Raw genomic sequence first — 12,381 nt, 5'->3', positions numbered from 1 at the left:
AACTGCATTTAAAGTAATTAGTCTAAATCAGCACTACTGGGTTTTTCGGCTTAGAGCTGAGGGGGAGAATTGAAAGGAAGACATATTAAGAGAGTTATTCTGCCTAATATTGTCTAGATTTCCTGGTAAAATCACATCACTTTTCTAAAACAGAAACCTGGGTAGATGAGAAAGTCATCCCAATGCATACCCAAACAATCAAACAACACTTGTGTCTGGAGAGTGGGCAGGAAAAGATATGTACGGACAGAAGGAAGCCTGGAAGATTGTGTGGGAAGGTGGAAGGGGAGAAGCAGAATGCCGGGTGGAGAGGATCATAGGAATCGTCTTTTGTCTACGTAAAAAAAATGTAATTTATTCTTAAAAATAACTATTTATCTTTTCAAATTGATTATTATTCTGGACACTAAAAATATTTAAGTGATGAACTGCACCATTCATAGGTAAGATTGGACTTAGAAAAAAGTTTCCTACAATATTATATAAGAAATCAAAATGATGAGCTGCTTACCTACATTTTAAAGATGCCAGATCATATAGGCTCAACGGTGAGCTAATTTAAATTGATTATATCCCTCTTACAGAGCTATACTAATAATCCTTTAGCCTTCTAAGAATGACTGCACATTAATAAAATAAGGTAACCAATTACCACATAAGGCCAGTATGCCCTAGGTTTTCTGCATACTGGGCACTATATGCAATTGGTGCAAGCAGCCTGGAGACTCTCAAGAGTGTAGTGTGCAGCTTTCCACTGCAGCTGACATTTCCAAAAAGCAGCCCAGCAGCAAAGAGCTGTGTCAACAGTATATCACTTTAAGGCACTGTCACACTTTTAATAAGAAACGTGACTGATAGATGAATTAATAAAAGGATATAAATTAGTTTCTCACTAGCATAAAGGTAGAACCACCATCCCGCAAATATTCCCAGATCAAAGAGGGAGGTCATATACCAGCATATATGGAGTCCATTTAATTAAAAAGCAAAAGTAATTTTATTAAAAAGTAAGATATTTTAAAATCACATAACTTTAAGTTGTTTTACTATCTAGCTTGTTTCATTCTAAGCCCTGTCTTCAAACACAGGAGATTCTGCATCACTTCACACACACACACAAAAAAAAAAAAGCAGCACAGTGAAGTGATGGGGGAGCAACATAGAGCTGGTAATGCTACTTAAGACTGCACCATGGTCAGAAATAATATGGAACACAAGAAAACCACCACCATTCATTTTGGGGACATGGTTTAGAGGTGGATTTGCAGTGTTTGGTGGATGGCTGTACTTGATCTTAAAGGTCTTTTCCAACCTAAACAATTCTATGATCTCCCTAAATCTCTCTTTTCTTACTGCCCTCTAAGAGTGCAACAGGCCTGAGCCAAATGATAGCATCCCCTGATGGTATCAGTAGTATAGCTCCCTGTTTCATCCACTTTCTGATGTCATGAGACCACCAACATTGTGCCATGTCCTAATTCTTTCATTTTTTATGAGCTAGCTATTTAATACATACTACTTATTTTAAACAGAACTCTATGAGCACAAGGCCCAATTCACTGGCCTTTGGAAATGCCAGAGCTAAGGTACTCAGCCAGCCATAATCCCCTCCTCTAGTGAATGTCCACACTAGGGACTGAGACTGGTAGAGATGATGAAAGGTACAAGAGTAACCACATTCACATTACAGAGTGGTCAAACTTTTTTTTTCCTTTTGTCTCAGCCATGTTCAAAACACATTTTACTGATCAAAAAAATCTCAAAACTTCTCAAAATTAAGGAGCAGTCAGACCGCTATTATGGAGCTGAGGAAAATATATATTTTTAAACTCATTTACTCCCTTTGTAATCACAAAAAAAAAAAAAAATAAGCATTCTTCTCTTCTATAGAAACATATTCTGAGATGTGGTAGGAATATTATAAATGTTTTTATCCACTAGGGACTAACTTCTGAACATAATAAATATGCACTGAACTGCTATAGCTAGAGTTTCTTCAGATGGCTATTTCTTTTCCTCTGCATCGCCTTTGCACTCGCCTCTAGACCTTCAGACAGGCTTTTACCTCTGTCATCACACAGAGCTTGCAGGACCCAGCACCCAGGGAGGGCCTGAGGAGCAGGGTCGGGTGTTCGGGCGCATGCTCCAAGCAGCCCCCCTTGCACCAAACCTGCCAGTTGTGGCTCCCAAAAGCAGAACAACAAATCACAGCTGCCAGCGTGTTTCTGTGAAAGCCTGACAGCTCAGCCTCTTTTTCTGAGGATTAATTATCTCCCTTCTGCCCAATAAAGGAGCTCAGTTTCTTTGTCCTTTGCTCAGACAGGGGACTCACACATCCTACCTTACAGCCGCACTGACATTCACAGGTCTGCTTTCTGTCCTTGATCCCCCTTCACTCGCACAAATACATTTGTTGTTTCAGTGGACAAACTTCTAGGGACAAGAAATACTTTTGCTACCCAAATAAATACAAACAACTGTAAGAATAAGGTGGAGATAAAAGTGCTGTAGGCCTCAAATTAAGCCTGTATCACAGTTGAAACAACATGAGCAGACACAAATGACAGAAAAGGCTGAATACAGGTAGGTAAAGGATAAGAACAGTCATGAGTTTGACCTCTCCCTTCACAAAGCACAGAGGACCCACGTGGAATATCAGCTTGCTCCCTGGTACAGACCAGCAGCAATGTGGATGTAGGAACCAGCAATGGGGAGTCCCAAAGCCACAGCTTGTTGGGTTCCCTACTCATGGTTCCTGTTAGCAAAGGAGCTGGTTCAGCTTTGCCTTCCCCACTGCAAACTGTGAAGCACAAAGACTTCAGAGCCTCCTGCCATAACGTATATGAGCTCAGACTTGGCCTCTGGACACCATCCTCCTGCTGCCCCACAGGGCTTCAGGCTCTTTGCCTTGCCTCTTCTCATCATACAACTTGCAATGCTGTCTAGATCTCTACACAGTTTGAAGCTTTCCCTTCTCCCTCCCTCACCTTATCCACCTTATCCAACTGTTCATATCCCCTCCCTTCCCTTCTCCCCCTAAGCATCAATTTATGTACTTTTTAAACACACACAAAAAGCCAAGAAAAGCACCATCCTCATCTGATATCACAACCAAACAGGGCAAGCATCTCCCATCACTCAGGTCCCATAGTGAGTTGAGCCTTACTCTCTGTGCTTTCCATTCACCCTTGCAACGATAAAAAGCTGCTTTCTAGAACCCCCTATGCAACAAGGTTGAAAAAAAAAAAAAAAAAAAACACACATTGCCAAGATGAAAGAGAAATCTTGGAGTCATACAACAGACCTAGGAAAAAAGGAAAGGTACAAAAGGAAGCTTCCCGAATACGTACAGCTGAAAGCATGAACTGGTATAAAGCAGATCATTACTCTAGACTACCAGGATTCACTTTATTATGCCAATAAGCTCTACAGACATATTGAGGCAACAGAGACTTCAGTAAGAATCTCCTAAATTAACTATCTATCATGACATAGTGAGGCCTGGCTTCGTGTCTTTCAACTGCAGTTGCAACACAAACTATGGTCCACCTCTCTTCCCTGGAATACACGAACACCAGTATATTTTGATACTACCCACAGCAAACTACTTAATGGGAGGAGAAGTGTAGAGCCAGCTGGAGATGTAGGACATTCTGGAGAGTGAACCGCACTAGGCTTTCCTGTTTAAATTGAGTGCCACCTCAGTCTGGTCTGCTTGAATGACTTTTTTCACTAAGCTCCTCCTCAAGGGACATCAGAATCAGCTTTTCTTAACAAAAAGGATTTTTGTCAAGGACTGCCCCTATCCTTAGATCAAGGCAGAAGTGGTCTAAAAACGTCATGCACTCACCTCTTCATTTTCAGGAGACTGACTTTATGCGTTCGAGGTGTGATTCCCGGGTCAGGGCCAAAATCCCAAGTAACAGCCCCAGAGAAAATCCCAGGGAATTCCTTTATGCTTTCAGTTTTAGAAAGTAATACAGCTTATAAAAATAATAAATAAGGATTTCTGATGGACAAAGCAATCATGCAAGCAAAAAACAGAGATTTAATTTTATGCATCTCATTCCTGTGGTCTGGAAAAAAAAGCAAATGATCAACCAGCATTTCAGTGCACTCAAATCCTACCATGCAATTTATCCAGTCCAGCACACATGGCAGCAACAGCACCTGGGTTCCTCCAAGGCTGTATATTTCAATACCCCACCTAGTCTTCTCTGTCAGGTTAAACAAAATCTGTGTGTCAAAAGACTTACATTTGGTATTTTAACTTCATATTATTAAGCCTCCAGGAGTCTGAACTACATGTTATAATGGAGATGCCTCTAAGGAGCAGAGCTGAAAATATACAAGCAGTTTTAAAGCCTTTCTTTCATGACAACTTTCAGCAAATTCTTTAATTCTGTAGCACCAATAAAGTGGGACCGTGAAGGGCTGCCATTCAAAAATGATGGAGACAAACACCCTTAATGTGCAGGTTTAGCATAAGCCACTTCTTGGCAAAACATGTAAAGATTTCATGCCAACAGATATTTATATGGACAGAGCAGCACTATGATCTTATCTACAGAATCACTGCGAGTAGATTACATAGATAAATGACTATTTGAAGTCACAGTGCAACGTAATTATATTCCAGTTGCATTGAAAGATTCTTGGTCCTTTCAGGAATCATGTTTCTGATATTCTTAAGATATTGGAGGTCTCCTCAAAACTTTATCCAAAAATTACTTTAGATGACAGGAGGTTACCAAGGATATATTTTAGCCTAATACAAACAGAAATCTAAAGCCATAAATCTTCTGCATGGGATTACCATGTGATTAATTAGAAGAAAATAACATCAGTACACTTGGACAGCAGAACAAGTGCCAGATATTCCATACACAGTAGCTTTTAAGCAATTACAAACTATGTATAAATATAGATATTGATATCAGAAGGAACTGTATTCCCAGCACACTAGATTTAGAGATACACAAGCAGAACAGTTGTCTTCAGCTCTACAGCGGCCTGCATGTTAAGGCTTTGAATATTAATCAGTCCAACAGTTTCTCAGGTGGTGCAAATCCATTTCCTTGCATGTGCCCTTGTGCATCTGCCACACTGACATGCACCCGTGGGCTATTTTCAGATCAGTTCTCAGGCTACGCTGTGGCCCATGCCCCTGTGCTTGTGTAGGCTCTGTCCTTCTGGAAGCTTCAGCAGAGGCACATCAGCAATGCAGCTTGGGTCGCTGGGCTGCTCCCTCCCTCAGTTACCAGGGAGCTCCAGGGAGGCTGGTGTTTAGTATGGAGGTGACTCTCTTTCTCAGAGTCTTTGCATTTAAAAATGTCTTTCTATAAATAGGATTGCCGGTTCACTCTTAAACCTTACTCCCTGCTTTCTAAGTAAAAATAGCTTAAACAGGGATGCTGGGAAGACTTGTTAATCTCTGTCACCCTCTCTGTCCATCCATTTGCCTTTCTTTCTTTCATCTGGGTGCATCATAATATCTGTTGCCCACTTCACTGTGATAAATGCCCATTGATGAACCTCTTTCTGATGAGTAATCCAATACTCTAACAAAAAAATACTTGAGATAATAGAAATGTGAATGGTGATATAAAAAGAAAAGCAATGACAATTGAAGTCCACAGTACATGAGGAATCTGTGGCTTGTTCTTAAAGAGGTTCTCTTCAGTGCTCCAAAACATTGTGCTGCGATAGGCTCTTATAAAATCTCTCTCATTTTATGAGACTTCATTTTTGAAAATATCAGTTGTTTGATGGAATGCATTTAAAAGAAAGACAAAGATTGAGAAGAAGGAGTTTCTTTTGTATAATAAAGTTGTTTGAAATTTTAATTTCATTGATTTCAAAACAGGTTAAAAGAAAGGAAGTGCTGTTTAAAATGGATTGTGAAATATCTCAAGCTATATTGCGAAACAAGTGATTTAATGGCATACACCTACACATTCACCTTGAAATAATTGAGTATTCTGATCTACAGACCTGTATTGCTTAAATTGATTTTTTTTTTTTACTACTTTTAGTTTCAGCAACTCAAAAGAAATAATTTCAAAAAAAAAATAATTGTACCTTAGCATAATTAAGTTGAATGTAACATGTTTTTTCTTCCTTCTCCAGTCCTTAAAGTTGGAATTAGTGCATTCCCCAATGGAAATCTGAAAGATCTCTAGACTGACAGACCAAGACATGGCATGTTTCAATTAAAATCAAAGTCTAAATGAGTAGTACATTTGAAGAGGCCTTGATTCGACATGTTAACTAGAGTAAACTTTAAGGGAAAAGAGTGCTATCCATATGTTTTACTCCTCAGTTCATTACCCACAACCTCCCTCCTCCTCCCCCCTCCAAGACGTTCAGTTTCATATCTTTTTGCTTGTTATCTTTTCAATGTTTATTGAATAGGTAAAGGAGATTATTTTCACTCTCCAATCACCACTGCCCCTGAGAAAATGACATATTCATGAGGACACTTATCCAGGCAGAGAGACAAGAAGTTGAGGTCCATCCTGAGCACAGCTGCTGCTGTAATCAGAGCCTTGCACAGCTCATGTGCTAAAGGAACTTTACAGATGAGCTGCTCATTAAAACCCACAAGATTTTCCCAAATAATCTAATTTAATGGTATATTACATGACAAAATTTACTCAAAAACAAAATTGAAACCAACTCAAAACTTCTCTGGATGCAGCATCATTGAGGAGATGCCCCTGAAATCAGCAAGAAAAACAGCACATAGCTGCAAGCTACTTCGCAGGGTTTATGGTTTTGTTTTTATCATTTGCAGAAATCAACCTAACTTTAAACTGTTCCCAAAACGACCTTCATTGTCACACACATCTGTTATTCAGCCCTTGTAGAAAGAAAATGCAGTGTCCACTAGTCAAAAAGTTTAGTGACCACTTATTTAAAAAAAAAAAAAAAAAAAAAAAAAAAAAAAAAGAAAGACAAAACGCCTCCTTTGGGTATTGTTCATTTTCACTGCTTGTCAGAAATGCCGCCAGACTCGTGTGGTTTGCTGCCCACTAGTGTCGTGTGGCACCAGCTCAGCCGTGCCGGCAGCATCCTGCATCAAGCCACCCTAGGGCCTGGGGTCATCCCTCCTGAGCACAGCCCAGGGTGAAGGCTTTCTTTTGAAATGGGAATAGAGATCTCCAGTGTGCTTGGACTTCTTAGCTATTACAGATTTCTTTATTAGACATCGGGTAATGAATTAATAGCTATTTGTAGCTGATGGGTAACACAAGATTAGAAACACCATCAGCTGTGTTGTGCTTTTCACAAACATACAGTCACCTCAATGCTTCCTGCACATGCAGTGACACTTCTAAGGAAAGAATTTGGTTATGCAGTTCCACATAAACTATACACATACTACAATGTTTCTACGAAGATTTTAGAGATGATTTCTCTTCCTTAAATGTTTCGTGCCCGGCACAGTCACCATTTTCTTTGGAGTGCATCACTGGCACCACCAGCACTATCGATGCTGCTCCTCCTCCAGCCTAACCCCTGCTCTCAGCTCAGTGCGCTGCTCTTCTCAGTATTCTAGTGCACTACTAAAACCCATAGTTGTAGACACAGGGAGAGGGAAAGAGATGTGTGTGTACTCTAGACTTGCAGATTCAAATGGGAAGTCATTTTAATGGGAATTTATTTTTAGTGTCAACTGTACTGCATCGTGTGTCTCCTGATGCTCCATTCATTTCAGCAGAACTCTGGACACCAGGCACATAAGAAATGCAGCCAGAAAGCAGACTGCAAAGTGGTTCAGCATACCTATACCACAGATTAAACGCTATTGGATGATATTAATTTCTGAAAAGAGCACCCTTAATTCTGAACAAACTTTATCACACAAATTATAACCAGGATTTTGAAGGAGGTTGCTCTCTTTCATGGTCTCCCCTCCCTGTTATCAGCAAAATACTCCCTTACTGGTTATGACCAGACTATAACGGACTTTCTTCATCAGCACTGTTGAATGTACATGTTTGCTAATGGAATACTTCAGTATAGTAACATAGAAGGCAGTACAGGTACAGTAATCTTGAAGATAATTTCAAGTATTGCTCAGGATTGTAACTGAGCATGACTCAGGTTTTCACAGTGGTGAATGCAGCTGCATAGCTCCCACTGATGTCTGTATAGTCCCATGCACTTATTAAGGTTGAAATGCATTTACTAGGGCTGCAGTACGTTTGTGGTTAACAGTACCTGTTACCTGTATTTTTAAGAAACTCTCAGCATGGAGAGTTTAAAGCCTTTATAAATCAAAGAACTTTAACAGGGTATTTGGGAAGGTTTTGTTTCAGGTTTCAGAAATACTAATTGGATGTAACAGCATGTCAGTATTTTATTGTCCCCAGAAGGAAGCTGTTTTACAAACACAAAGCCTACCCAGTGGCACCACTCATATCTAATTTGACAAAATGTATTTGTGCTGAGTGACTGCAGGGAAATATGGGGGCCAATGTTGCTATTATTATTCTGATAATTTCCATTATCTTCAGTAGAAATTTAGCCCAAGACAACAACTACAGGGTTAAAAAATTAATTAACACTTTATGGGTTTAAGCTACCTATTCCTCCCTTCCCCCCAAAAAAGAAAAAAAAACGTAATGTCACAGATTATAAACATGAACAATCTCACACATTTTAAGGTTAAAATGAGAATGAGATGTAACACAGTTGAAAACCACTCATACACGTACTTGTTTTTGAAATTAATTCAGTATGGTTCCATAAGGAGTTAAACAAGAAGCTAAATAAGCTTCAGTAGCTTCAGCATCTCCCCCCTCCTCAAAGATATAGTCATAGAAGAACACTACCTCTCACACAATGGAATTAGATATAGTTATAGATAGAATAATGAAAATAAATGTATATGTGACATTTCTATTTATATATGCAGTCATTTCCTTCAAAGAGATACATATCTGATATGACAGTGCATTAAAACCTAAAGTCCTTTAAAAATATTATTCTCTGACTCTTGGCTCTGATACAATAATCAGAAATAAAACTGAACAACTTGGGTTTTATTATTAGTATTACTGAATATGAAGATAAGTATCAGTTCCAAAATTTTCCTTTAAAAAGGTTCAAAATGCATACCTATATTGACATCAGGTATGATGTCAGAAATAAAAACACTTAAGTTTGCAAAGAATCATTGAACCATCCATTAAGTATTTCTACAATGCTTTTATCTTACAATACCAGCATACATAAAATATTTTTATCTTAGTAACCTGGATGCACAAGTGCATGAACATTGCTGCATGACAGTATAGAATCTATGCAGATGCATGTACCACTTATATTTTACACTATTAAAAACAAAAACATTTGGAATCCAATTTCCTGTTTGACTGTGGTCCAAAAACACATGGATACTGAAAGTGAAATTACTACTGACTTCATAGATAAAGGAGTAAATTAAAGCAATTTCTATATTATTTCAACCTCGTAAATTAAAATTATTCGGTTCCTTCAAAATCCTTTGGGGGAGAAGGGAACTACCTAACTTGGAGCATATGAAATATATCATCAGTACAGCAGACAAAAATATATATGTTCTTTTTAAAAAAATGTAAGATTTCTGTATAGAAGAGAGTGTTCCTTTCTGTGCAAATCTAGGATTAACTGAACGGCACTGGTAAAAAAAAATATATATATACTTTCAGACCGATTCTGTCTCATCGATAGCGAGTATCTCCTTCCAAGAGATCTGCCTGAATAGAACAGAGAAAGGCACAGTGCTGCCTGACACAAATAAATAAATAAATAAGCAAGCAACCTCTTAATGTTAAAACTTGTTGCAGTTGTCTTACTGCTAGACAAAATGAAAAAATGTAAAGTTTAAGGTTTGAAGATTTTCAGTCATTTTGCATTCTGCAGTACTTGGAACATGAAAAAATCTCAAGATAGCCCTAAACACATGCTTAAGATTCACCTCCTGATTTATGACCTATCCAGCTAGTTGCACTGGACTGGCCATGCCTGTCAATGCATTTTCTCATCCAGTGTATACTTAAGCAGATGTGAAGACACCCTCATCCAGCATTCATCCCTCACCCTCTGGTAGAGGTTCAATTATTTGTATCTTCAAGGAAAGCCTTACGCTCTGCCCTCTGCTTCTCTCCCATTCATTCAATGCAAGAATCATTTTCCCACTCCACCTGCTTTGCCTATATTGGAAATTGTGTGTTTAATCTTTCTGTTTTAACTGTCAGGATGTAATGTATTACAGGCAACGCTATGTTCTCAAATCCGAGAAGCAGGTGATGTAGTGGAATAGCTAGAATCACACACTACAGCAGAATTTGTTTTCCATCCTTAAAACCGCACTGATAATACACATCTTAATAAAAGTTCTGCAATTTAAACATGTTTTATGTGACTCTTTTCAATCACATATACCAAATGCTCCTAAATACCCCCATCCACTACTTAAAATAATAATATTCGAGAAGCTACAAAAAAAAAAATAAAAGGTCAGAGAGTTTGCAGAATGAAGAGAAAATAAAACAGAATAGGTTTATCCTCATTACATCTCCACTCTAATTTCTCCTTCCTAACTTTATAATCGACTGTCTCGAACATTTTCGGATGATGTAATGCTTATCCGTGCATATTTTTACATAAGTGACTGAGGGGGGGGATAAAAAAGCAAACTACCGGGGAGCAGGTAGATTTTTTGTGAAATAATGGAGAGGAAATAATCTGAAAGTATTTGAAAAAAATACTAAGGAATAGGAAAAAATAAGAAAAGAAAAAAAAAATGAAATTGTTAGGTGAAAGCGCGGGGCGATCAAGAAGCAAAGGTAAAAGCAGGAAAGGTCTCAGCGCGAAAGCTGGGGATGAAAGCCCTTCAGACAGCCTCCGCGCACTCAGCCGGCACTTAGCAAAAATTCCGCACTCGGGCGGTCGAGGGAAAGCGCCTCCATCCCCAGCCCTGCCAGCCCCGTCTTCCCCCGCCCGGCGGGGACCGGCGGCTCCCGGGGCGCCTTCGCCCTTCTCCCGGCGGCCGCGTCCGGCACAAAGGGCGCCGCGGCGACCCTCGCCCCTCTCCCGGCAAGCCGAGGGGACCCCCCCGCGCCGCGCTCACCGTGCGAGATGCTGTGGAGCAAGGCGACGGCCAACATCCACATGCCCCCGCCGCTGCCCCTCGCCCGCCGCGCCCACGGCCGGGCCGGAGCCGCCAGGCAGCGCGCACCGGGTCCGGCCGCCTGGGCCGGGGGCTGCTGGCAGCCTGCGGGGCCGCCGGTCCGCGCAGCGAGCGCTCAGCCCCGCCTGCAGCCCCGCGGCTCCGCCGACGCTCGCCTGCCGGCTCTCGGGCGGGGGAAGAGGCGGCCGGCGGCGGGGGCGGGCGGCGGGGGCGCGGCGCCCAGGTGCGTCCTCGGCGCGGGGAGACGCCCGCGGGGCCGCGCCGGCAGGGCCACAGGTGAGGAGCGGGGCCTCCGGCGCCGGCACCCGAGCATCCCCGGCCCAGGCGGCCGGCCCGCAGCCCGCAGCCCCCAGCGCCGAGACCCCAGCCCCGGCCAGCCGGCTCCTCACGCAGCGCCCGGCGGCCCGGCGGCAGGCGGGCACATCTCCTCTCCTCGCCTCTCCCCTCCTCTCCTCTTTTCTCCCCTCCTCTCTCCTCCACACCCCTTCTCTCCTCTCCTCTCCTCTCCCCTCGCCTCTCGGATCGCGCCGGTCCCGCTGCTCGGCCCCCTGCCTCCCGCAGTCTTAAAGCAGCACCGAGTCTCCGCGGTGGAAAAAAAAAAACCAAGACCAATAGAAGGACGCAGAGGAATAGCCTGCCTTTCAATAGTTGGCTGAACTGCGGCCGTTTGGCATCAGCTGAGTTGTATATGACTAATGTGTTGACAAGTCGTGGGGGGGGGACCGGAGGAGGGGGCCCTGCTGGAAGGTCACAGCCCAGGCAGGCGAGCACGTCCAAGAACTGACTAGGAGTCTTTGCACAGCTGAAAGAGGGGGAAGAAACTTCTGCCTTTCCCAGTACTTCCACAGCCCCAAATATAGTTTGGCCTTTCATGTGTTTTTTTTTTTTTTTTTCCTGTGGTAACAAATTCCCTACACCCCACCCCACCCCCCCCATAGGGAAAGAGTAAATTACAGTCTCCCTAACTAAAAACAATTTCTACATCTTTTCTTTCTTTCATAATGCAAAGGTTGGTCTAAAAAGGAAAAAAAAGAAGTGAAAAAATATTAAAGGAAGACAGCTAAAAAAAAAATCAATACTGTGAAATACATAACAGCATTAGGGCTACTCTGAGTTTAAGCTATAAAATGAAAAGCAAACACAATAAAGCTATACAGACTCTCAACCTGCAAAATCCCCATGTGGTACCAAGCAGGATC

General features: G+C 41.6%; 1 protein-coding gene across 3 annotated transcripts in view; it reads right to left on the bottom strand.

The window, feature by feature from the left end:
• DSCAM (DS cell adhesion molecule) overlaps window positions 1–11,633 on the bottom strand; it is a 465,290-nt gene extending 453,657 nt beyond the window's left edge. The window contains exon 1 of one of the 3 annotated variants that reach the window (XM_068687740.1): window positions 11,123–11,633. In XM_068687740.1, the coding sequence (XP_068543841.1) occupies window positions 11,123–11,165 (43 nt within the window). In that variant the 5' untranslated portion in view covers window positions 11,166–11,633. The remainder of the gene's footprint in view (window positions 1–11,122) is intronic. The other 2 variants (XM_068687730.1, XM_068687720.1) reach the window with 2 other exon arrangements.
• Window positions 11,634–12,381: the final 748 nt, after the last annotated feature.

Source organism: Anas acuta, chromosome 1 (genome assembly GCF_963932015.1).
Source record: "Anas acuta chromosome 1, bAnaAcu1.1, whole genome shotgun sequence".
In the NCBI taxonomy this organism is placed as follows: Eukaryota; Metazoa; Chordata; class Aves; order Anseriformes; family Anatidae; genus Anas; species Anas acuta.
Note: the sequence above shows the minus strand (reverse complement) of the source record. Positions and strands in the feature narration are given on the sequence as shown.